This window comes from Bos mutus, chromosome 13, assembly GCF_027580195.1.
Source record: "Bos mutus isolate GX-2022 chromosome 13, NWIPB_WYAK_1.1, whole genome shotgun sequence".
Taxonomy (NCBI): Eukaryota; Metazoa; Chordata; class Mammalia; order Artiodactyla; family Bovidae; genus Bos; species Bos mutus.
Window position 1 is genome coordinate 70085888 of NC_091629.1, and position 25408 is coordinate 70111295.

Sequence of the window (25408 nt, forward strand, 5' to 3'; positions counted from 1 at the left end):
CAATTCAGTATATTAACGCATATATATGGAATTTAGAAAGATGGTAACAATAACCCTGTATAAGAGACAGCAAAAGAGACACTGATATATAGAACAGTCTTTTGGACTCTGTGGGAGAGGGAGAGGGAGGGATGATTTGGGAGAATGGCCTTGAAATATGTATAATATCATATATGAAACGAGTCACCAGTCCAGGTTTGATGCACGATACTGGATGCTTGGGGCTGGTGCACTGGGATGACCCAGAGGGATGGTATGGGGAGGGAGGAGGGAGGAGGGTTCAGGATGGGGAACACATGTATACCTGTGGCGGATTCATTTTGATATATGGCAAAACCAATAAAATATTGTAAAGTTAAAAAATAAAATTAAAAATAAAACAAACTCAAAAAAAAAAAAGAGTCCAAATATGAAACCATTTTTCTTTTCAAGGTAGTATTTAATCTGAGACCAAAGGATGAAAAAGGAGTGGGCTAGAAAGAGTAACTCTTTTGTTACTTATAATACACTCTTGGGAGACAATAAGCAATGCGTTTTAATAGTTATATGTCCTAAACCACTTGTGACAGAATAAACAGGGCCACTGAAGAAGCTAGAGGTGGTGGAGGGAAGTCTGTAAGCAAGGGACAGTATTTTATGCAAGAAATTCACCACCCTCTCTTCTTTTTTTTTTGAATTTAAATTTATTTATTTTAATTGGAGGCTAATTACTTTACAATATTGTATTGGTTTTTCCATACATCAAATGTTTTGATTCAACGATGCTTTTCATAGCACTAATTGTGAGGATAAATATAGGAAACCACACACATGTCTAAAGTATAGGGATCTGTCAAATGCATTTTGGTCCCTTCACATAACGGAAATCTAGTTGTCAAATAGAAATTTTTTAAGTCATAGAAAGAACAAAGATACATTCAGGAAGACATGATAATAATGAAACTATCAACATCCTATTCTTATTGTAGAATTATGGGTAACTTTTATTATCTTTATACTTTGATTCCTAAGTTTTTGAAAAAAAAAAAAAACCCACTTTTATAATAAAAGCATTCGAATTACATTTAAAATTTACAGAATAAACCTGAGTACTTTTAAGAATGTAGGGAGAATCTAGGTGGGTTATGTGAGCTGTGTTTAGTTGCTTCAGTTGTGTCTAACTCTTTGTGACCCCATGGACTGCCAGGCTCTTCTGTCCATAGAGTTTCCCAGACAAGAATACTGGACTGGGTTGCCATTTCCTCCTCCAGGGGATCTTCCTGACCCAGGGATCAAACCCAGGTCTACTTCATTGCAGGCGGATTCTTTACCATCTGAGCCACTAGGGAAGGTGGGTTATAGTGAGTGATAAATGACAATTTATCTCAATTTTTGAAACATTTTTTCCTTTAAAAAAGTTTTATGATTATTATTTTTAATTGGAGGATAATTGCTTTAAAATGTTGTGCTGGTTTCCGCCATACAACATCACACATCTGTCATCACTATATATATGTGTATGTTCCCTCCCTCTTGGGCCTCCATCCCATCCCACCACCCATCCTGCTCTTTTAGGTCATCACCAAGTGCCAGGCGGGGCTGTGAAATGTATATTTATTCAGAGAGAGATATTAGTCAATGTTCAACAAGGCTAAGCTGCAGAAAGAAATGAATTCAGAAACTCCAGTTACTTAAAAGAATCTATTCTCACTCTTACAAAATCCAGTTTGTCTCAGGCAGTCCTCCTCTGTCCTGCAGCCACTCCATGGGGAAAACATGTCCTCAAAGTATCACAGCAGAGAAAGAGAAAGACAAAGGAGACACACTGGCTCAATCAATTTTACAAATCACTGTGACTTTTTACAACTTCATTGTCCAGTCTACTCATGTGACTCTCACACTTACTGCAAAGGAGAATGGGAAGTGTGAAGAAACACATGGATATTTGGTGAATGATCAAGTCTCTGTTACACGAGTATATGAGGTCTTCCCTGTGGCTCAGTCAGTCAAGAGTCTGCCTGTAATGCAGGAGACCCTGGGTTCAATCCCTGGGTCGGGAAGATCCCCTGGAGAAGGAAACGGCAACCCACTCCAGTATTCTTATCATGGAAAATAAGTCCAGGGGTTCACAAAGAATCAGACACGACTGAGTGGACTAAGGCACACACAAGGGTATATAGAGAAATAAAATACAAATGGTTGTCATGATCATTTTCACACACACACAACACACGGCATATATCATACATCCATGTGTGAGTGCTAAGTCACTTCAGTTGTGCCAAACTCTTTGCAACCCCATAGACTGTAGCCCACCAGGCTCCTCTGTCCATGGAATGCTCCAGGCAAGAATACTGGAGTGGGTTGCCATGCCCTCCTCCAGGGATCTTCCCGACCCAGGGATTGAACCTGCATCTCTTACATCTCCCAAATTGGCAGGCAGGCTGTTTACCACTAATGCCACTTGGGAAGCCCCAACATACATATCCACATTGAAAACATACCACGAAGCTCAATTCTCCTTGCTTTTCTTTGGTTTCCAAAGTTTCTAAAACGAACATGTATCTATTTTATTTTCCAAATTGGTGACCATTATAGTGTACCCCCTGACCGATTTTTCACTAGACACATCCTTAAGCAAGTCTACTTATAAGCAAGTATCTTTCTCTAAAGTATATATTTAGAAAGGGTATTTGGGGCTTGTACCTCATATACGGGCTTCCCAGGTGGCCCTAGTGGTAAAGAACCTGCCAATACAGGAGACATACGAGACTCAGGTTTGATCCCTAATCGGGAAGATCCCCTGGTGCAGGGCACGGCAACCCACTCCAGTATTCTTGCCCGGCTACAGTCCATGCGGTTGCAAAGAATTGGACACGACTGAAGCAACTTAGCATGCACGCGTGCACATCATATATAATTTACATGTACATATGCAAAAATGTGTATATTTTAAAAATTTGTATAAATGCATTCTAAAGTGGCTGTGTATACAAATACAGCAAGTGAGAAGTTCGGTGTGGTTTCCACATATCCCCACAGCGGATGGATGTGACATGGTATCTCCACCTGTATTTGCATTTCCTGAATTGTCCTTGAGGTTAGACATCGCTTTACATGTATATTGCCCAACTGGGTTTCCTCATCTATAAATTTTCTTTGGATTTACTTTATCTTGTCTCAATGTATTTCTTCACACAGAAGTTCTGAATTTTGATGATAAAAAGGTCTGCTTTAATGGTTTTCCTTTTTGTGTATTAGTCAAGAAATCTTTTCAAGGTCACAAAGATAGTCTTCTATATTTTCTCTTACCAGCCTAATTTTAAAATTTTTCATATTTTTATCTCTAATTTACCTGGATATTGTATATGTGTGTGTGCGTGTGTGTGTGTGTCTGTGATGTGAGGTAAGGATCTGATCTCATTTTCTCCACATAGAAGTCCTTGTCTCAACAGCATGTACTGAAGACGCCTCTCTCCACTATATTTAAATGCTGCTTGATTGCATACAGAATTCAGGTCGGGGGAGGTGAAGAAAGAGAAGGTGACTGAAGAAAGCAGTTCAAAGAAGTCTCCCCCTGGGAACTGAAGTCTAAGTTGAGGACAGGCGGAAGGATAATGAAAACTTAAACAGGTGAAGAGAAGAGGGGGCAGGTAGAGGTGAGAAGTAGGGAGTTACCAGGGATGGGTCATTATTCGAAGTAGCATTGCAGCCTATAACTGTTAAAAATGCAAGACCTCATCAGTGTTCCACAGTATCTATGAATTGTCTGCAAATAGCTTCTCAAAATATGTCCTCTTCATATTTTTGAAATTCCTACCATCACCCTACACAGTATGGAACCTTATCACTGCCAACTACTTAGTGACTGAAGAAAAATTAGAAGTGTGGAATGTGAACAGAAATACAGGCTAAGGCTCAATGTATACTATGATAACCACCAGTTGCTAAAAGTCAGTCCTACCCCTAATCCAGATAAAATTTCCAGTTTAAAATGAGAAGCTTCCTTAAACAAACTTCTTGAGCAACTCTCCCAGTTTGAGATAACTCTAATCCCAAGACAGGCACAAATTTCAGTAGGTATTCATACCATTTTGAAAAAAATCACTTGGAAGAAAAAATTTTCTTTGTTTCATCATAGCTAGGATATCAGGCCAATAAAAGTTCCTGTCTTCTTTTCTCCTCTGACTTCAAAGAAATTTTAAGCACTTTGTTATACATAGAAATTAGCGATTTGTGGCAACATTATCTACCCCCCCCCAAAAAAAACAACTCATAGCAAAGGGAACAAAGCTTAGAGTAAAACTACAGTTTTTTCCCTCCCAGATTTAGCACACTATACTTACTGTGCCTACACTATAGCTTAAAATAACTTCCAAAGGTTTCTGAGCCATTGAAATGAGTGCACCCTAAAAGGAATTGAGCTATCAACAGAAAAGTCTTATTAGAAAATCCATCTTAGGTGAGTCCCTGTTTGTTGTTTAGTTCACTAAGTTGTATCCAACTCTTTTGTGATCCCATGGACAGTAGAGCCAGGCTCCTTTGTCCATGGGACTTCCCAGGCAAGAACACTGGAGTGGGTTACCATTTCCTTCTCTAGGGGATCTTCCCAACTTCGGGATTGAATCTCCTGCCTTGGCATGTGGATTCTTTACCCCTGAGCCACCAGGGAAGCCCAAATCCCTCTTTTAGTTATCTAATAGCCTCATGGATTAAATAAGGACTTTTTTCCCTATCTGAATCACATCTCTTACATAATTACTTTCTTTCCAGGCAAGTGAAAGAAACAAGAAGAAGAGCTATATAAAGATTACAATTAATAGTGACAGGCAGTTTTTCACCAGGTGAAGTCCGCATCGTGAGTTACATAATCGGTACCTCAGCAACCTTAGTTCTCTCTCCAAAAGTCATGGTTAGGCAGAGTCAGAGATAAAAGTGCTTTCACTTATTTTTATAAAGATAATATATATATATGCATTAAAATGCAGAAAATATGAATCAGCAACTAAAAGAAGATAAAAAACACATGCATGGCAGAGATAAGATCTCACAATGGGCAGATTTCCTTCTCCTAGTTCTTCAGTTGAGCACATGACTGCTTAGATGGAAGACTATTTCCCAGACTTCTTTGAAGCTAAGGGTGACCGCTGTCAGCTACAAATTGGCACTTGCCATCTACCTCCACAAGGAATCAGTCATGTGCTTCTGTACATGAATAGAACCTAAAAGAAGTTCAGGGTGGAGAGCAGAAGTGAGGCACTCTGTGCTCAGGCAAAAACTGGCAGAACAGGTCTTTAGATAGTTAGACATTTTCAGGAGCCGATTTTATGAGCCCAATTCTTGTATCGCCTCATATCTAGAAAAGCACTAAAACCCTTCATAGTGACAACTGTTCTTGTGACCAGCAGAAACCTTCTGCAAAAATATGTGCTTGATTGCATGTACTCCCCTTCATGGAAATCACACATATACTGACCTTCCCCCTCTATTCTTTGCAACAGTTTCTCAGAGCTATCTGAGGTGCTATCTCCTGGGCTATCAACCTCATTTTGCCCCAAATAAAATCTGACCCACAACTCTCACGGACATTTTTTTTTAAAGTCAACACCATGTCATTAAATTCTGATGAACTACATTAAATGGAAGAGAGGTATAGTATTCCCTTCTCTGTCTGTTCCCATTCTTCTTGCCTGCTTCCTTGGAAAAGATGTAATGGTTGGAAGGAATAGAGGGAATAAATCAACCAGGATCCCTGTAATTGTGAAATGCTATTTAGCTTTGAATGACTCACTTCCATACTTCTCCTTATGGGAGAAAGGAATTAGAGCTTTCTAAAGGCTCTACTCTTACATATGTTCCTTGGGTACTTGCAGCTAGACCTGACTCTGGCACCTGTCTAATCCTAATAGCACCATGTTTTCTTATACCTACCTTGTGAGTTTTCACATATTCACAGTTATGTACTACCTCTTTAAATTTTTATTTTTAGTTTAGTTTATTTTACATTGAGAATTCATGTGGCATATGGGAAGCTTCCTTATTTTAATTAATTTAAATACAGTTTTATTCTTTTGAACTGGAGTTTTAAGTAGGTGTCAGAAGAAGTCTGTTTTTCCTTTTTGTCAAAACTTTCAGCAAAATCAAACACTGTACTGAAAGCCAAGCAGTAACTTATCCTGTATGAGTAAAATGGATCGGGTGAGACTGTGCAAAATGAGAAAACAGGCACTTTCCTAGTTGGGATCCACTGTACAAGTCCAACAGATGGTGGGTGTTGAGGGAGTAAGAGCCCAGTGTTTACAATCAAGGAGGTAAACGGTCTTTTAATAAGAATTTTGCTAATTTTCAAATGATGTTGGAAAGAAATTATGGAAAAATAAATTAACCCCTATGCAGAAAGCAAACATATGTGTCACTCAGTCATGTCAGACTCTTTGTGACCCCATGGACTGTAGCCCTACAGGCTCCTCTATCCGTGGAATTTTCAAGGGAAGAATACTGGAGTGGGTTGCCATTCCCTTCTCCAAGGGATCTTCCCGACCCAGGAATTGAACCTGGGTTTCCCGCATTGCAGGCGGATTCTTTACCATCTAAGCTACCAGGGAAGCCCCAGTCTCCATTTAAAATAGGGTAAAAGAAAGGACTGCTAAAATACCAGAAGGCACTAGCCTAACATGAAACATTAATGTACACATATTCACTTCACTTACTATGAAATTTCTCCCTTTTTGAAAGTAGGTATGAACAAAAAGTTCACATTTATCTGAAAACAAAATCAACTGGGAAACTGAAATATCTTTTTTTTTTTAATTTCACTTTCCTAGAAATTCATATTTATTGTATTTTACCAAGAATTTGTTTACCACAGATTAGAATAAACAAAAGGAACAAGTACAAGCGAATCTATTCCTTCACCATATACAGTTTGAAAAACCCTCCTCTAAGCCAAATGGTTTCAAAATGTGGCTCAAGGACCAGGAATCAGCAGCATCAGCTCCCTTCGTAACTTATCTGCAATGCAAATTCCCCTATCCAACCCCAGATTTAGGGAATCAGAAACTCAAAATGGGGGATTTAAGGCCTCTGAGGTGATTCTGATGTTTGTGAGGTTGGAGAACCACTGTTTTAGGATATGTTACACTGTTAACTGGAGCTTCCCAAGTGGCTGAATAGTAAAGAATCTGCCTGCCAATGTAGGAGACACAGGAGACACGGGTTCGATCCTTAGGTTGGGAAGATTCCCTGTCAGAGGAAAAGGCAACCCACTCCAGTATTCTTGCCTGGAAAAATCCCATGAATGTAGAAGCTTGGCAGGCTACAGTCCATACGGTTGAACAGGACTGAGCACGCACGGACTGTGTCAACTAACACATATCTTATAATATGTGTCAGGCACTATTCTAAGTATTCTGCATGGATAAAAGCATCCGAATATACTTTCATTATCCTTGTTTTACAGATGAGGCAATGGAGGTCCAGAGAGTTTACATTGATCACCTAAGGTCACACAATGAATAACAAGGAGAGATAAGAAAGCCTTCCTCAGTGATCAATGCAAATAAATAGAGGCAAATAATAGAATGGGAAAGACTAGAGATCTCTTTAAGAAAATGAGAGATACCAAGGAACATTTCATGCAAAGATGGGCTCAATAAAGGACAGAAATGGTATGGACCTAACAGAAGCAGAAGATATTAAGAAGAGGTGGCAAGAATACACAGAAGAACAAAAAAGATCTTCATGACCTAGATAATCATGATGGTGTGATCCCTCACCTAGAGCCAGACATCCTGGAATGTGAAGTCAAGTGGGCCTTAGAAAGCATCACTACGAACAAAGCTAGTGGAGGTGATGGAATTCCAGTTGAGCTATTTCAAATCCTAAAAGATGATGCTGTGAAAGTGCTGCACTCAATATGCCAGCAAATTTGGAAAACTCAGCAGTGGCCACAGGACTGGAAAAGGTCAGTTTTCATTCCAATCCCAAAGAAGGGCAAGGCCAAAGAATGTTCAAACTACCACACAATTGCACTTATCTCACACACTAGCAAAGTAATGCTCAAAATTTTCCAAGCAAGGCTTCAACAGTTTATGAACCGTGAACTTCCAGATGGTCAAGTTGGTTTTAGAAAAGGCAGAGGAACCAGAGATCAAATTGCCAACACCTGCTGGGTCATCAAAAAAGCAAGAGGGTTCCAAAAAACATCTACTTTTGCTTTATTGACTATGCCAAAGCCTTTGACTGTGTAGATCACAACAAACTGTGGAAACTTCTTCAAGAGATAGGAATACCAGACCACCTGAACTGCCGCCTGAGAAATCTATATGTGGGTCAAGAAGCAACAGTTAGAACTGGACATGGAACAACAGACTGTTTCCAAATCGGGAAAGGAGTACTTGAAGGCTGTATATAGTCACCCTGCTTATTTAACTTACATGCAGAGTACACCATGAGAAATGCTGGACTGGATGAAGTACAAGCTGGAATCAAGATTGCCAGGAGAAATATCAATAATCTCAGATACGCAGATGATACCACCCTTATAGCAGAAAGCGAAGAACAAAAGAGCCTCTTGATGAAAGTGAAAAAGGAGAGTGAAAGAGTTGGCTTAAAACTCAACATTCAGAAATCTAAGATCATGGCATCTGTTCCCATCACTTCATGGCAAATAGATGTGGAAACAATCTAAACAGTGACAGACTTTATTTTTTGGGGCTCAGAATCACTGAAGACAGTGACTGCAGCCATGAAATTAAAAGATGATCGCTCCTTGGAACAAAAGTTATGACCAACCTAGACAGCATATTAAAAAGCAGAGACATTACTTTGCCAACAAAAAGTCCATCTAGTTTTTGTTTTTCCAGGAGTCATATATGGATGTGAGAGTTGGACTATAAAGAAAGTTGAGCACCAAAGAATTGATGCTTTTGAACTGTGGTCTTGGAGAAGACTCTTGAGAGTCCCTTGGACAGCAAGGACACCAAACCAGTCCATCCCAAAGGAAATCAGTCCTGAATATTCATTGGAAGGACTGATGTTGAAGCTGTAACTTCAATACTTTGGCCACCTGATGCAAAGAACTGACACATTTGAAAAGACCTTGATGCTGGGAAAGATTGAAGGCAGGAGGAGAAAGGGACGACAGAGGATTAGATGGTTGAATGGCATCACTGACTCATTGGACATGAGTTTGAGTAAGCTCCAGGAGTTGGTGATGGACAGGGAAGCCTGGCGTGCTGCAGTCCATGGGGTCACAAAGAGTCAGATATGACTGAGCAACTGAACTGAACTGAAGGTCATAGGGCCAATGTGTCAGTTTCAATAGCTACACAGTGCGTGGCAGATAATAAGAATCCAATAAATATTTTCCCAGTTGCCTGTAAACAAGGAATTAAATGAGCCAACAGTGCAGAGCCATTTTACAATAAAGCCTAAAACTGATCACATTTCACAATAAAGCCTAAAACTGATCACATAAGTAAATTCTAAGAATTAAGATGTTCACTAGCTGGTGTATTAAACTTTGCAGGAAACAACGGCTTTAACACAATCCGATCATGTGTCTCCAGAAAGTTAAGGAACAATTCTAATTTTATGAGCATGTCACCCACAGACACATATTTGGTAAGATGGTCTGTCAGAGCCTTTCATATCATATTGTAGGGTAGGAATCTTTTTGTCATGCCAAAGCTCTGCACTGTTGGCTCATTTAATTCCTTGTTTACAGGCAACTGGAAAAATATTTATTGGATTCTTATTATCTGCCAGGCACTATGTTACACTTTGGAGTGTGTGAAGACATACACACATAAAAAGATTTAGGATATATGATATGGGAGAGTAGATCACACAATAAATGTTAGCTCTCATTATCATTAAACTGATGCTTCCACTGTTGCTTATAATAGTGAAACACAGGAACTCAGCTATAAACTCAAACAGAACACAGCAATACTTAAGGAGAAATGAGAGTCATAATACTTAGTTATTCTGTGATACTAATTGTTGCTATCATTGTTTAGTTGCTCAGTTGTGTCTGACTCTTTAGCGACCCCATGGACTGTAGGCTGCCAAGCTCCTCTTTGTCCATGAGATTTCCCGGTCAAACACACTGGAGTGGGTTGCCATTTCCTTCTCCAGGAGATCTTCCCAACCCAGGTATTGAACCCATGTCTCCTGCATTGGCAAGGGGATTCCTTACTGCTGAGCCACCAGGGAAGCCCAGATACTAATACACTAATACTTTTATGCTAAATGCATTAATAGTATTAAAGTATAAGAGAGATAATCTCCTTCCTCCCTCCTTTTTCCCTTTTCTCTTCCCTGACATTCAGTGCTCTGAATGCAGGACTCCATTTCTTAACCTTTGTAGCATGTCATCATCATGAGGCTTTTTCTAGAACTGAATCATGAATTCAATTTTCTCAAATACAAAGGGGCAGAAATAATTATATTTTCCTAAGGAAAACTGAGAAGACACCTAATGGTAAATAAATATGCCATTTCATAAAAGCTAGGATTTCCAAGGTAAAAATAATGCCATTTAAACATTACCTAAAACTTGCATAATTTGCCCATGTTCCACATTCAACTTTAATCTTCAATATTCTATTAAAGCAAGACAGAAAAAGGTGGAATAAAATGGCAAGAGGTTGACCAAGTGAAGGGGAAAAAATTTCAGCACTACTCAATGTTTTTAAGAGCTGGCCAAAATCCTGGGTTATTAAGTGTTTAATCCATTTTTGCAGCTTAAAATCTTTAATTAAAATTCTATCTGAGTTCATGTGACAGATAATTCAGTTTTAGTCCTGAAGATCTGTACTACCTGTCCACAAACATTAGAATAACTAGACAATGGTCAAATTCTCAATTCGCTTTGTGATAGCAGAAATAGCCTAAGTAACTGAATAGCTGATATGGCAACCCCAAAGAGTACATGGATCCAAACACAACTGAACTGAATAGGACTTGACAGGCAGTACCTTCATCTGGAGTCACTGTTCTATCAAAGACAGTCATTTTGCTATGGTATGTACAACTGGGGCTTCCCAGGTGGTGAGTGGTAAAGAACCCACCTCCCAGTGTAGGAGATATAAGAGACAGGGGTTCGATCCCTGGATTGGGAAGATCCACGCCAGTATTCTTCAGCTTCCCAGGTGGCTCAGATGGTAAAGAATCTGCCTGCAATGCAGGAGACCCAGGTTTGATCCCTGTGTCAGGAAGAAGCCTGGGAGGAGGGCATGGCTACCCATTCCAGTATTCTTGCCTGAAGAATCCTGTGGACAGAGGAGCCTGGCGGGCTACAGTCCACAGGGTTGCAAAGTCAGACATGACTGACATGACAGCATGCATGCACACACAACTGTCTGGAGGGCAGACATGATGCCAGACCACTGTAACCATGGAATAGTTATCACAAAGTCTTGGAAGTCACTACCAATTATTTAGAATGTTGTAGTTTAGGGACTTCTCTAGCAGTCCAGCAGTTAACACTGGCACCGCAGGGGACACAGGTTCAATCCCTGGTCACGGAACTAAGATCCCATATGCCACTTGGTGAGGCTAAAAGGTAAAATAAATACATAGAATATTACATATCACGGCTCCAGACTTCAACTGCCTTGAAATATTCCCTGAGTCTAGTGTGAAGTCCTGAATGATAGGAAAATGAGAGAAGTAGCTAAAAATTGCACATTATCAGAAATGTCCCAAGTTCTTATTTTTGCCCTGACCCCTGACTTCCATCTGATATTTATGGAAGAGAAGGCTTGGTACCTCCTTCCTTCCTATCACAATGAACGAAATGGATGTGTTTTGACCTAAGTTCAACCCCTCCACTTACTGAAGCCCATATGCTTTTGTCTACTTAAGGGCTTCCTTAATGACAATATTCACTTTACTTCTGCAACATCATTTTCCATCTCTACGGGGCCATCCATAGCCATGAAAACATGTACTATTTCTCATTCTGATATATACATCAGTTCAGTTCAGTCTCTCAGTCATGTCCGACTCCTTGCAACCCCATGAATCACAGCATGCCAGGCCTCCCTGTATCACCAACTCCCGGAGTTCGCTGAGACTCACGTCCATCGAGTCAGTGATGCCATCCAACCATCTCATCCTCTGTCGTCCCCTTCTCCTCCTTCCCCCAATCCCTCCCAGCATCAGAGTCTTTTCCAATGAATCAACTCTTCGCATGAGGTGGCCAAAGTACTGGAGTTTCAGCTTTAGCATCATTCCTTCCAAAGAAATGGACTTCAGAATGGACTGGTTGGATCTCCTTGCAGTCCAAGGGACTCTCAAGAGTCTTCTCCAACACCACAGTTCAAAAGCATCAATTCTTCAGTGCTCAGCTTTCTTCACAGTCCAACTCTCACATCCATACATGACCACAGGAAAAACCATAGCTTTGACTAGATGGACCTTTCTTGGCAAAGTAATGTCTCTGCTTTTGAATGTGCTATCTAGGCTGGTCATAACTTTTCTTCCAAGAAGTAAGCGTCTTTTAATTTCATGGCTGCGGTCACCATCTGCAGTGATTTTGGAGCCCAGAAAAATAAAGTCTGACACTGTTTCCACTATTTCCCCATCTATTTCCCATGAAGTGATGGGAGCAGATGCCATGATCTTCGTTTTCTGAATGTTGAGTTTTAAGCCAACTTTTTCACTCTCCTCTTTCACCTTCATCAAGAGGCTTTTTAGTTCCTCTTCACTTTCTGCCATAAGGGTGGTGTCATCTGCATATCTGAGGTTATTGATATTTCTCCCGGCAATCTTGATTCCAGCTTGTGCTTCTTCCAGCCCAGCATTTCTCATGATGTACTCTACATACATATATATATATATAATTTCATATATATATAAATACAATAAATACCCATACATCCACCCACTCAGTTTAAGAAAAAGAAGATTACTATTACCTTAAAATTCCCTTTATTCTCCTCTTCCTCTGTGATCATGGCCTCTTTACTTTGCTATCCAAGGTCACCAGCATCCTTGTTTGTCATTCTGCTTTCTTACAGTTTATCTCATATGCTCATGTCTCACAGACACACACACAAACACACAATTTCACTCCATATAAATGGAATAATACTTTTGCAATGTTATAGGATTTTTATTATGTATGCCTTATGGCAAATATTATGGAACTTGCATTATTAATTACAAATATTTTAATAGGTGTTATACAGAAAAGAGTATAGTAAAATCAAGCAAGTTGGGAAACACTCAGTTTTAAATGCATTCTTTTACTGTAGACCTCAAAGCCTTTAATAAGTAATCTTCACTGTGACTTCCCAGGTAGAAGTACTTCCCAGAAGTACTGGCTGTGTATACTTAACCTCTTCTTTTATAGAGCGTCTTTTATTTCAGAACATCTGATGAGATGCTATGCTTTACATCAGAAGGTGAAATGTGCAATTGTTTTGAGAAAATCCGTACCAGGAGCAAGGCCTCTTATCCCTCCTCACAGAGAACAAGAGCACTTGTATGGGGGCTGTGGTGAAGTCACATCCAGACCCCAACCGCACGACTGACTATGTGAAGTGGACAAGACCACAGAGCAGAACAAGTAATTTTTTTCTCACATTTCTGTAAGGATGATGAAAAGTAGATGCTGGTTACAGAAATGAAAGTTGAAGAACGAAAAAAGTCAAAGTGGAACGGAAAGTAATGTTTGGATTAGGATGTCATCTGAACATGTCTTTATTTGAATTAATCATATTATCTCCAAAGCCTAGAGAAGACATTCAAAATAAATCTCAATGTGGAAAACTTAAGGATAAACAAATCGTGGCGACCACAGACCTCTAATCATCAATGACATCTCCCGTAGATAATGTACATTCAGTATTTATGAAGATACACCTATAGTGATTAAATTCTCAGAACATATGGTCTATTTTCCTCATATTATAGAAATTATAACATGAAGAGATAGTCATTTACCATAATCACAGCTTTTAGATAATGTATAACTAAAATAAATATGTAAGTTGACATACTTCTCTGATAGATTCTAGGAAAGTAATTTTTCTCCTAAAAGTTCATATTGATCTCTCTAAACAACAGGTCCAAATTCTTCTTTCAATCACACTTATACTAGGATCTGGATATTTTGATATTGAGTTTTTATTACTATAATTCCATGGTAGCATTATTTCTTTATATTTTTCCTCTTTTGCTGGTTTAAGTAATATATCTATTAACACTTCATTGAATTGTGACTCTTTAGTGACATTGTGTAGTCCCTGGCATTCAAGGTGTGTTTTGCTTTGTCAAAATGTCATCTTCTTGTCATTTTTAAAAGAATACTTTGCTAGCATTTTATAGTGTTTTTAAGTCTTCTACACTTTGAAGAACAACTTTGAAGAGGAAACTATTTTTCAGGACATGTTGCTAATTCTAACATTAACAAGTTTTATTATGTTTGTAGCTTTTTTCTTAATTATCTCTCAAACCTGTCTAAGTGTCTTCATTGTTTCTTATGTCAACTGCTCAAGAATAAGATCTCAGAGTAGTGGTAATCTGCTGATATATGTGTCTGACAAATCTGAGAATGTTTCTCACAGACTTAAATTCTCTAAAACCACATGTTCACATACATTACTTAAAACCTCAAGTGTAAATCTGTTAGCCTTTTTACTAACTGAAACTTACCAAACTTCAGAAATAGCTAATTACTTACATGTCTTGAGCCTGCAAAGGAAAATTCAAGTGCATTTCTGTATGGAAAAGAAAGTGAAAGTGAAGTCGCTCAGTCGTGTCCAACTCTTTGCGACCCCATGGACTGTAGCCTACCAGGCTCCTCTGTCCATGGGATTTTCCAGGCAATTGTACTGGAGTGGATTGCCATTTCCTTCTCCAGGGGATCTTCCCGACCCAGGGATCGAACCCGGGTCTCCCGCATTGTAGACAGACGCTTTACCGTCTGAGCCACCAGGGTAGTTCTCTGTATGGAAAAACTGTAACAATTGAAAAAGAGAGGGACTATCCTTGGTGGTCTAGTGGTTAAAAGTCTGCCTTGCAACGTAGGGGATGTGGGTTCGATCCCTGGTTGGGGAACAAAGATCCCATATGCCGCAGAGCAACTAATTCCATGTACCGTGTATTGCAACTTAAGATTCTGCATGATACAACAAAGATTCTGCATGCCACAACTAAGACCCAGCACAGCCAAATAAATAAATATTTAAAGAAAGGGGAAAAAAAAGAGTTTCTGCCATGTTTTTCCCATAGGGTGGAGACATCAATCCACAAATTCCAGCAAGGGAATTAGAAATGAACAGATATGTCATTGTTTCCATACATTTTTTCACTAGAAAGCTAAAACATGCTTTAGTTATGACATTGCTGCCGAGGTACAATTTCTTCTCTTTTGACTCAAACCCCATCTGACTGACAAATTCTCTATCACTGCTGGACCCGGCATCTCCTCATTTGTTGCTATGAAGGCATTCTCAGGATCATTCATTATGTCCCTAGTCTACGATTAAATTGTGACATTTCTGCCTCTACATCATTGTTGAGTTGGTCTTCTTTTGGTCCCATTAGAAATTCTCTGCCACTGGGGTGGTTTATTCTCACTGTAATGTCATAATTTTTTATTTAATCTCTTCCTGTTTATTCCAAAATAATGAGTTATTTAAGTCCTTTTCATGGAAGAATTGACATTTGAGCAAAGATTTAGAGATGATGAGGGAGTTCACCAGAGAGGTAATGGGGGTTAAGAGTGCTCCAGGAAGAAGAAACAACCAATGCCAAGGCTGTAGCGTGGGTGAGTGACAGGCTCACTCAAGGAAGAGCAAGGACGCCAGGATTGCTGTGGCAGGGAGAGAGGCAGAGAGGAGTGCAGTATGAGGTTAAAGAGGTAAAGAAGAGCTGGGTCATGTAAGACTTTGTGGGCATGAAGTAAAGATTCTTTGTTATTGGTCCACATTCCTTTCCACATCCCCATAGTGAAATCAGAGATAAAGACAGTGGTCTAGAAACAAAGAGACACAAAGACAAAGGCAGAAGTATACAGCTATACATTCATATATGTATATATGCATATGTGTAGCAGTTTTAGTTGGAATTATATTGAAATTCCATGAATTCTTCATGTGCTGTGTTGGAAATCAACATAACAGACATGGTCCTGATTTTGAGATTTATAATTAAAATTATGATTATAAATAAAAATGTAAAACATAACTTTTAAAAGGTATGCAAATCCATCATTAATAATACAAGGCAAGGGCTGCACTGTATATGTTAATCAATGAAGAATGTCTGAAAAATATTCATTCAAAATATATTTGTTGAGCCAGGCACTATTCCAGGTGCTGAAATACAGGGGCGGACTTAAATCCCAGTGGAGGGAGATAGAAAATTTAAATATACATATATATGTATAAGAAATAATATTAATAAAATTCATATATAAACTGATAAATTCCATGCAAAAGAAATTACCAGGGTGAGAGTGATCAAAAGTACCATGAAGAGTAGCATTGCCTGCAATTTAAAGTAGGGGCAACAGGGTGAACTTCACCTTAAAGATACTTCAGCAAAGTTGTGAAGGAAGTGAGGAAGCTGTCACATAGATAATAGAAAGAAGTGAGTTCCAGGCAAAGAGAGTTTCAGTTCTTTGGGTATAGGAGCACTTTTGATTATTTAATTGCAAGACTAAACAGAATGACTTATTGGCACTGAGGCAAAAATACCAAGTCACCCATGGGAAAAATCAGGTTATCTTAAGATCTGGAAATAGAAAACAGACACAAATTCTGAGCAATAGAAAGTGGGTCTTGATTTTTTTATACCCAGGGAAGTTACTCTTCATGTATAAGGACAATGGGCAGAGATTCTCAAACATGTACGAACCCAAGAACTATAGAACTCACAACTTCTACATGAAAAACTGTTTATGAAAACCAAGCAACAATAAAAATAAATGAGTATTGAAGAAATTGGGTCACAAAGATTAGTGGAAGATGTTAAATACAGACCTAAGGCTGAATGACTATGTGAATTGTAGCTTCAAAATTGCATATTATAAACATTAACAACCCAAAAATTATTAACTAAGAAAATTCAGAGAGTGGGAGGAAGGGGCAAAAGAAATGTATTTGAGTTCAATTTTTTAGCTGTCAGCTGAATTCTAGTGATACTACCTAAAGATGAAACATAGCTAAGAAAAAAATAATTAACCCAACTTTAAAATATTTTATATTTTTTAACTTTAGATCTTTTAGAACTAATAATGTTTATTATGAAGATTCATTTATCTAAAAATTGGTAATAGTTTGTTCCACTTCAGTGTTTTGATTAAAATAATAATGATTACAATTAACTTCTGTTTAAAAAGTTATCTGTATCTCAATTTCCACCATTCATCCATTTTCTATTTCAATTTATATATGTGCATATACAGATGTCTCAAATGATCAAATGTATACAATGATTATCTCTGGATAATACCAACTTTTGTTGATCTTTTCCTTGTATTTTTCCATTTTACCTAGTCTGTAAATAACAAATTATTATATTTCATAAAAGCAACAAAGTATTTTTGAGACATATAGTCTAATTGGTATTTATTTGCTTAAAGATGAAAACTGCTCCAAACTAGGAGTCCAGTTCTTAACTGTTTAAAAGTGAAAATGAAAGTGAAATCGCTTAGTCATGTCCAACTCTTTGCAACCCCATGGACTTTAGCCTACCAGGCTCCTCTGTCCATGGGATTTTCCAGGCGATAGTACTGGAGTGGATTGCCATAACTCTTTAAGGCTTGGTTTATTAAAACTCTTTCAGCTGAAGGAAGATTATTAATAAATTCCTGACACATTGCTGACCCAAGGCTCTTTACCAAATACCCTGGAATAGACACAGTGGATAACCTCCATGCCTTTGCTTAGAAACTATTGTTCCCCCTACTCATCAGATCAGACTTCTGTCTGAAGGCTGCTAGGGAAGAGGAGCTCAGGAAGGAGGGGACAAATGGAACTGCACAGAACCCCAGGGTATTCATAAACATTTCTTTTTTAAAAAATGTTTTTGGCTGCACTGAGTCTTACTTGTGGTATGTGGGATCTAGTTCCCTGACCAGGCATTGAATCTGGGCACCCTGCATTGGGAGCACGGAGTCTTAGCCACTGGACCACAAGGAAGTCCCACAACCATTTCTTCTATTCCTCTAACCTACCCTAGAGAAGAGAACAAAGTGACCTGGCATCCCACAAGTCAAACTCCCTTGAAGAGGTGGTCTAGTTCTCTGATGTCTTTTGATTTTAATATTTAAGCCACTATTCTTGAAATCCTCTAGATGTTTGGGGGTTGTTGCTACTGAGTTGTGTTTGGTCACTCAGTCATGTCTGACTCTCTTGTGACCCTATGGACTGTAGCTTGCCAGACTCCTCTATCCATGGGATTCTCCCGGCAAGAATACTGGAGTGGATTGCCATTTCCTTCTCCAGGGGATCGTCCTGACCCAGGAATCAAAACTGTGTCTCCTGCATTGGCAAGCAGATTCTTTAGCACGGAGCCCCTGGGGAAGCTCTGTAATTCCGGTACCCTCAGAGCTATGTCAGCATGAAACTGCATCCCCACATTATTTTTTTCTCCATAGTGCTGCTGTGCTCCTGGGTAGTAACTTTCCTTTCTATTTCCTTTCTCTCTTTTGCTTTGGTATCAAGCCAAATGGATCTAAATGACACCAAGTAAGATGTAGTCTTAGATCAGTTTAAGAACTATCTTAAGGATAGAATCTTAGGGTTGAGGAGAAATCTCCTTACATAAATGTCCTAGATAACTGAGGTTTGAGAAACAGTGGCCAAGTTGTAAAACTGGGAACTTTCTGCCCTGCTTTTGTCACAACGGAAGTGACTCTGTCCCAGAATCGAATTACTACCATTTCCCCCTAAAAAGCACCAGAGCTCCTTGGAGAAGAAAGAGGTTGAGTCTAAGGCTGGGGCATGGAAAGAACTTTCTGTTGCCCTAGAAGGTAGGGAGGTGTTCAAAGAATGGTGAAGTCACATATCAAAAGAAGGCAAGAGGGAACTTGAAGGGTCTCCCACTGGCAATTCTGCATTAATTTGAGCATCAAAATAAATAATAATAATAATAATAGATTAAAACCTTAGCTGCTTCAACTGTATTCTCATGGTCTCATTCTCACCCTTTCTCCCCACTTTCACCTCTCTCTCCTTTATATCCTGCCCTTTGAACTCTATACAAGGAAGCAACATGCTCCTGGTTTTTCTCCTCTTCTGGAGATACATGTGCTCTAACAGGAGTAGAAGTCTAAGTTTTAGTTTTAGGCTTTGGGGTGGTCACAGAGAAAGCAGTCTGTTAACTGATTTAGTTTCTCTGCCACTGAAACCAACCTGGCATGGTCTAATCAGTTCAGTTCAGTCGCTCAGTCGTGTCTGACTCTCTGCGACCCCATAGATGGCAGCCCACTAGGCTCCTCTGTCTCTGGGATTCTCCAGGCAAGAATACTGGAGTGGGTTGCCATTTCCTTCTCCAGGCATGGTCTAATAGGATGACTGATTAGGCTTGAAAGATGACATTTCTGCTTTTGTAGGTATAACAGTTGAATATCAGAAACTCCATGTGGTTCAATAATACAGTCCATCCAAGCTCATGGGAGTTTTACATCAAACTCCTTAGTGCCAAACCTCAAGCTATTTTAAATTGGTTCCCCGTTTTATTCTCTGAGCCTTTTATTGCCTTGGAGGCCTGAAGAGGAAAGGTGACTGATCCACAGGCAGAACACGGGTCTCCCTGATGACACTGCGTAACACCACCTGTATCTCACATCCATCCCCTCGATCACAAACAGTGTCACAGACTGAAGGCAGCGCTGGGCCAGGGGACCAGAGACTAGTCTTTTCCTGGCTTTCTCATCACCTAACGGAGGAAAGCTGGAGGAGCTGCAACTTCTCTCAGCCTCTCTTCTTTCACTGCAAAACAGAGGCTGAATCAAGACTAAGTTGTGTCTGATATCCCTTCCGGTTCTAATATTTTACAGCTCTTTTCTTAATAGGACTTGGGGGGTGTGAGTCTAGGGGAACAACCTGTGAGTACCATATTTATACATGTATTGGTGTCCTTTATAGAAAGGCACATCCACCAATCAAATAGATCACCAAGGTTAGAGGGAAAAAATGCACTTTATTAGCTGAAACTGGTGGTTGAGCTAAGCCAAAAACAAACCTCTAGACTCCATATTATTTAATATGCTTTACTAATCCATAATATGTCATTTTACATGATTTAGCAAGAAAAACATACTTTAGCTGATTTTTAAAGTTTTTTTCTTTCTTTTATAAATTGCAAGTTTTATTTGGGTGATTATGAAGACTAATCATTTGTTCATAAATCTATGGGCTTCAAATCATGAGTCTCTTTTGAGAGTCTGTAAGAAAATGTTTTAAATGCTTCAGCTCTCTGCTACCCAATTATAACAATGCTAAATTTAGTCAGATTTTGGTTTGTCCTTATCTACAGAATGATGACAATCTCTAATTTGGACTTTCCAATATAAGCATTGTTATGAAATCGTCTGTAGTCTAAGATTGCTTAGAAAAGGCAAAAATAACCTTAATTCTTGCAAATCTGTACAACAATATGCAGCATAAAAAGAAGAAAAGGCTCATTGCATAACAACTCACTAGAACAGTGAATATCCTCAAAGCGTCCTTCCAAGGAGTTACCTAGCTCGAAAAACAATTCTAATTTACTCAAGAACACTAAAAAAAAAAAAAAAAACAACTGTAACCCCCAGTAAAAATTTTATGAGTAATTCTGGTACAGGCCACACAAGGAACAGAGAAAGTAGTAAGCTATTTAACAGATACGTAGAGGTCACATTTACACCGTCAAATAATTATTAGATCCTTTGGCTCTATTTACTCAATCACCTTTTTCACTTATTACAGAGGTCCTCCTTATAGGAAAAACTCAAGCTCAAAGTCATAAACTTCATTTCTGCAAAACCTAAGAAAGCCAATGAGCTTTGAGCTAATGACCAACTTACTCTTGTCAAAAATCTCTATGCATGTACACCCACGTACGTAAACATTCCCTAGGTAGCCAGAGGTTTTAATCAACTTATCAAAAATCTCAGAAATTTATCAATTTCTGAGACATCATCCCCATTCTCTCACCTAAAACAAAATTACTTTCTTTTCCATATTCAATCGGTAGTATATTTATGTCTTTTCTCCTTCTGTATTTTATGCTATATCCAAGTCTTCATTAAATAATTTGGCCCTTTCTGCCACCAGAGCATGAATACTATTTACTAACTTATTTAAAACCAAGGTACACAGCATGAACTGGAGAGCTACCCATTAATATTTCAAGAAGTTGAAGAAAGAATTTATGTTATGAAAAATGAAACAGACAGTTAGTTAAAGATGAAGTCAACACAGTGAGGTATCCTAAGGTTCCTGCTGGACAGGATTGATTTGGTAAGTCTTCTCTTCCCTTTTTCCTCCTAGGCATAACAGAACTGTCAAGTAGAATCAGTGTTATCTTTTGTGCTCCTTAAGTTTCCATTTCTTTCCCCTCTTTTTCTCTGTAGTTGATGTCACAGGTATAGGTCCATTAGATGGTTTTCAAAACTGGATTCCAGTCAATGAAAGGGTCTCTAATGACTGCTTTGAATATTTAGCAGCCTAATATTTACTATTCTTTCCAACATCCTTCTTTTCTAGACTACTTCTTCTGTTTAAAAGGCTTTAAAATTCTTCTGTAGATTTTAGACCCATATCCTTTATTATGGCCACTGGATTTGAATAAGTATGAATCTTATAAGTAAAAAATGAACCCAAATTTACTAACACCTAAAAATAATGTTAAGAAGCGTTTTAATGCCTAGCTAAAAACTAGTAGGCACTAACTAAAGAATAAGGACTATCATTCTTGGTCTTCTACAATCAAGCAGATTCTTTGCAGGCTATTTCAACAGGACAACAGTCACTACTTTAGAGTATATTTCTTAAACGCATGCACGTGTAACCTCGTCCATTCACTCACTGCATATTTACTGTGCTTCCACTACGGAGACAGGCACTAGGTCTGTGCTGCACACACAACAGTGAGCCACAGGGAGACAGGCCATCACTCTCACAGAACTCAGGTTTGTGCAGGAGAAATGACACTAACCAAAGAACTGCTGGACAGAAGTTGGTTGAATAGAATCAGTAGCATCAATACTGTTTTCTGGTTACAGATAAATAACTAGTGTGATAGGAAGGTCTAGATTATGATTATCTACACCACTAGTACCCCACACATTTACTCTGTTTATTTTTCTACATAACCACTTGGAAATTATCAGCATTAACTACTTGGTGTGTCTCCTGGTTCTGATTCAAGTAGGGAGGAAGAAGAAGGAAACCAGTATTTATATGTATATACCAAGCATGCCTTTCATGTGAGTTCACTTAAGCACTTCACTGCTTCTTACAAATTTGGGAAGAAAAGTATTATTAGCACCATTGTGCAGGAGGAACCAAGGTTAGTTTAGAAATGCTAACCAACTTGTCTAAGGTCACCCAATAGGTAAGAGCCAGGATTCGAATATCTGTAAAGCCATTTACATCTACATTTATACAGTAAACAAGATAATTACAGATATACAAATTTGTACACAGATATAAACAATATAGTATATACAAGCAAATATACATATACAGCAAAATAAAATGGTTATTTTAAAAATGCAATTAAAAATACGTTACTCACTGGAAAGTATAGAAGCAGAGACCCAAAAAGGATTGTTTCCAACAGGATAAGGCCCGATGCCCTGATGCTCTGAAAAAAATAACAAAAATAAAACTGTCAATATTAACTGACATTTCTAGGCATGGAACAATATATGCTCTTGTGACAATGCCTCAAGCAGAACAGCATTCTTGACAACGTCTCAAGCAGGGGTGGATAATTAGAAATTGGCTTGTATTTCAGACAGTCAAACTTAACTGAAACATGCAGTAAGATTGACTGTAAAGGTGGGGGTAGACTTAATGATATTGCCAGGGGCTTCATGGAATTTTGTCCTCTAAAATTTGAATCACTATTTAGAAGATCCTGCCAAAATAAGAAATGCCCAGACACAGAAAATCTTGCCTGTGTTTCTGAAACATTGGCGACAAATGCATTTCTGAATGCTATTACTAAACCATTTCACAAATCCTCAGCAGTGGTTCCAGTGGATAAAGCAAACATAGGCACAACTTTTGGTGTCTCAATGGTACATCTCCCACCATGTCACAACACAGTCCCCAAAACTCAGTAACAACTTCACTATTTAAATAACATAAATCACATTGAAAACCAGAGGTATCTCACCTTGTGAAATAGTTAAATTATTCACTCAAAATTCAAAAGAATAAGTTGATTTTTCAAATATACTTCCTGATTATTTAAAGTTTGCTAAGCATGGTAGTGGTGGTTTGGTGGTTTAGCCGCTGTGTCCAACTCTTGTGATCCCACGTACTGTAGCCCACCAGGCCCCTCTGTCCATGGGATTTTCCAGGCAAGAATACTGGAGTAGGTTGTCATTTCGTTCTCCATTGCTAAGCATAAATATACTCAATAATCTTGAGATATTTTGTTAGACTCAAAACAGCATTATCTTTGCAAAGCAAAATGCTTAGAATTGTGACAAGAAATACAAGACCAAAAAAAACAATCCCATTTAGAATAATACATTTTGTTTTGATGAGTTCAAATACCAATGCAGAGTAAAGATACCAGTTAAGAATACAAAAACAGGTCATTCTAGAGCACTTGTGTTTTCACTGTGCTGCTGCTGCTGCTAAGTCACTTCAGTCGTGTCCGACTCTGTGCAACCCCATAGATGGCAGCCCACCAGGCTCCGCCGTCCCTGGGATTCTCCAGGCAGCAACACTGGAGTGGGTTGCCATTTCCTTCTCCAATGCATGAAAGTGAAAAGTCAAAATGAAGTCGCTCAGTCGTGCCCGACTCTTCGTGACCCCATGGACCACAGCCTACCAGGCTCCTCCGTCCATGGGATTTTCCAGGCAAGAGTATTGGAGTGGGGTGCCATTGCCTTCTCCGGTGTTTTCGCTCAGTGCAACGTAAAATATATAGACACATTGCTGCTGCTGCTAAGTCGCTTCAGTCGTGTCCGACTGTGCGACCCCATAGACGGCAGCCTACCAGGCTCCCCGGTCCCTGGGATTCTCCAGGCAAGAACACTGGAGTGGGTTGCCATTTCCACTAGGTGTAAATATGATATTTTAACAGGGAAATACTTTTAAGTAGTTAAATTAATTTTGCAACAACAAAAACAAGGTGAAATGCTAAACTACAAGTCCATTACATTAAAAAAAAAAAGTGTCAGGAGAGAGCAGCATGGAAACACATACACTACCATAGGTAAAATGGACAGCCGCTGGGAATTTGCTGTATGGCTCAGGGAACTTAAACCAGGGCTCTGTGACAACCTAGAGGAGTGGGATCGGGTAGGAGAGAGGTTTGAGAGGGAGGAGACATATATGTACCTGCGCCTGATTCATGCTGATGTATGGCAGAAGCCAGCACAATACTGTAAAGCAATTATTCTTTAATCAAAAATAAATAAGTTTTAAAAAAGTGTCAGATAACTGGACAGGGCAGAGAAATAAAATTCTAATTCCTCTTCAAAACACTGGGAAGACATTACTAGGCATAGAAGAATTCTTTATGTAATCCCTCAAAACAACTCAGGGTCTTCATTAATCTAAGAATTTGGGAACAGAGAAATCAGTTTAGTCAGTGAACAGACTTGATTATTTGAGTGGCTTCTCTCTCTTGGTCATTATTTTAGCTAGCAGATGCTCTTAGTGAAAAGAAAACTTCTATCAGCAAGACTTTAAATGGGTTTTGGCTGACAGAATTTTCAACACAACAAATTACATTCATACCTAATTATGAATACTCCATAGTTTAGTTTTTAAACTTGCTCCAAAATGACACTAATTTAGAGTGAGAGTCCAAAACACAATGCAAGACTGCTTATAAAAAAAAATCTACACAATATTGTTTGAAAATGAAGGATATAAAAAGAAGCTGTAAAGCTTAGTGGAAAAAACAGACACTGCAGTTAACATTAACTCAGTTTGAATTATGAAACAACCACTTAAGTTAAGTGATCTTGAACTTCAAAGGCCTCCCGTGTAAAATGGGTATCCTAATCTTTGCCATATTAAATCTGACATCTTTAATAAAATATGAAGTACACAAAAATGGCTAGCATCATGACTGACATATAATAAGTAGGTATGCATTCCTCAAGGTAGAAAACATCAGCAGGATTGTGAATTTGAAAACCAGAGTTATATGTAAGTAGCCATAAAAACTGTTCTAAGGCTTGGGATCCAAAATGACCCCAAAAGAGCCAAAAGCCTGATGGTAGAAAACA

At 38.8% G+C, this 25408-nt stretch overlaps 1 protein-coding gene across 1 annotated transcript in view; it reads right to left on the bottom strand.

Annotated features, from left to right (window-relative positions):
* LOC102284078 (metabotropic glycine receptor) overlaps nt 1-25408 on the bottom strand; it is a 131530-nt gene that overhangs the window by 49394 nt on the left and 56728 nt on the right. The window contains exon 4 of the mRNA XM_070382039.1: nt 22726-22794. Within this exon, the coding sequence (XP_070238140.1) occupies nt 22726-22794 (69 nt within the window). The remainder of the gene's footprint in view (nt 1-22725; nt 22795-25408) is intronic.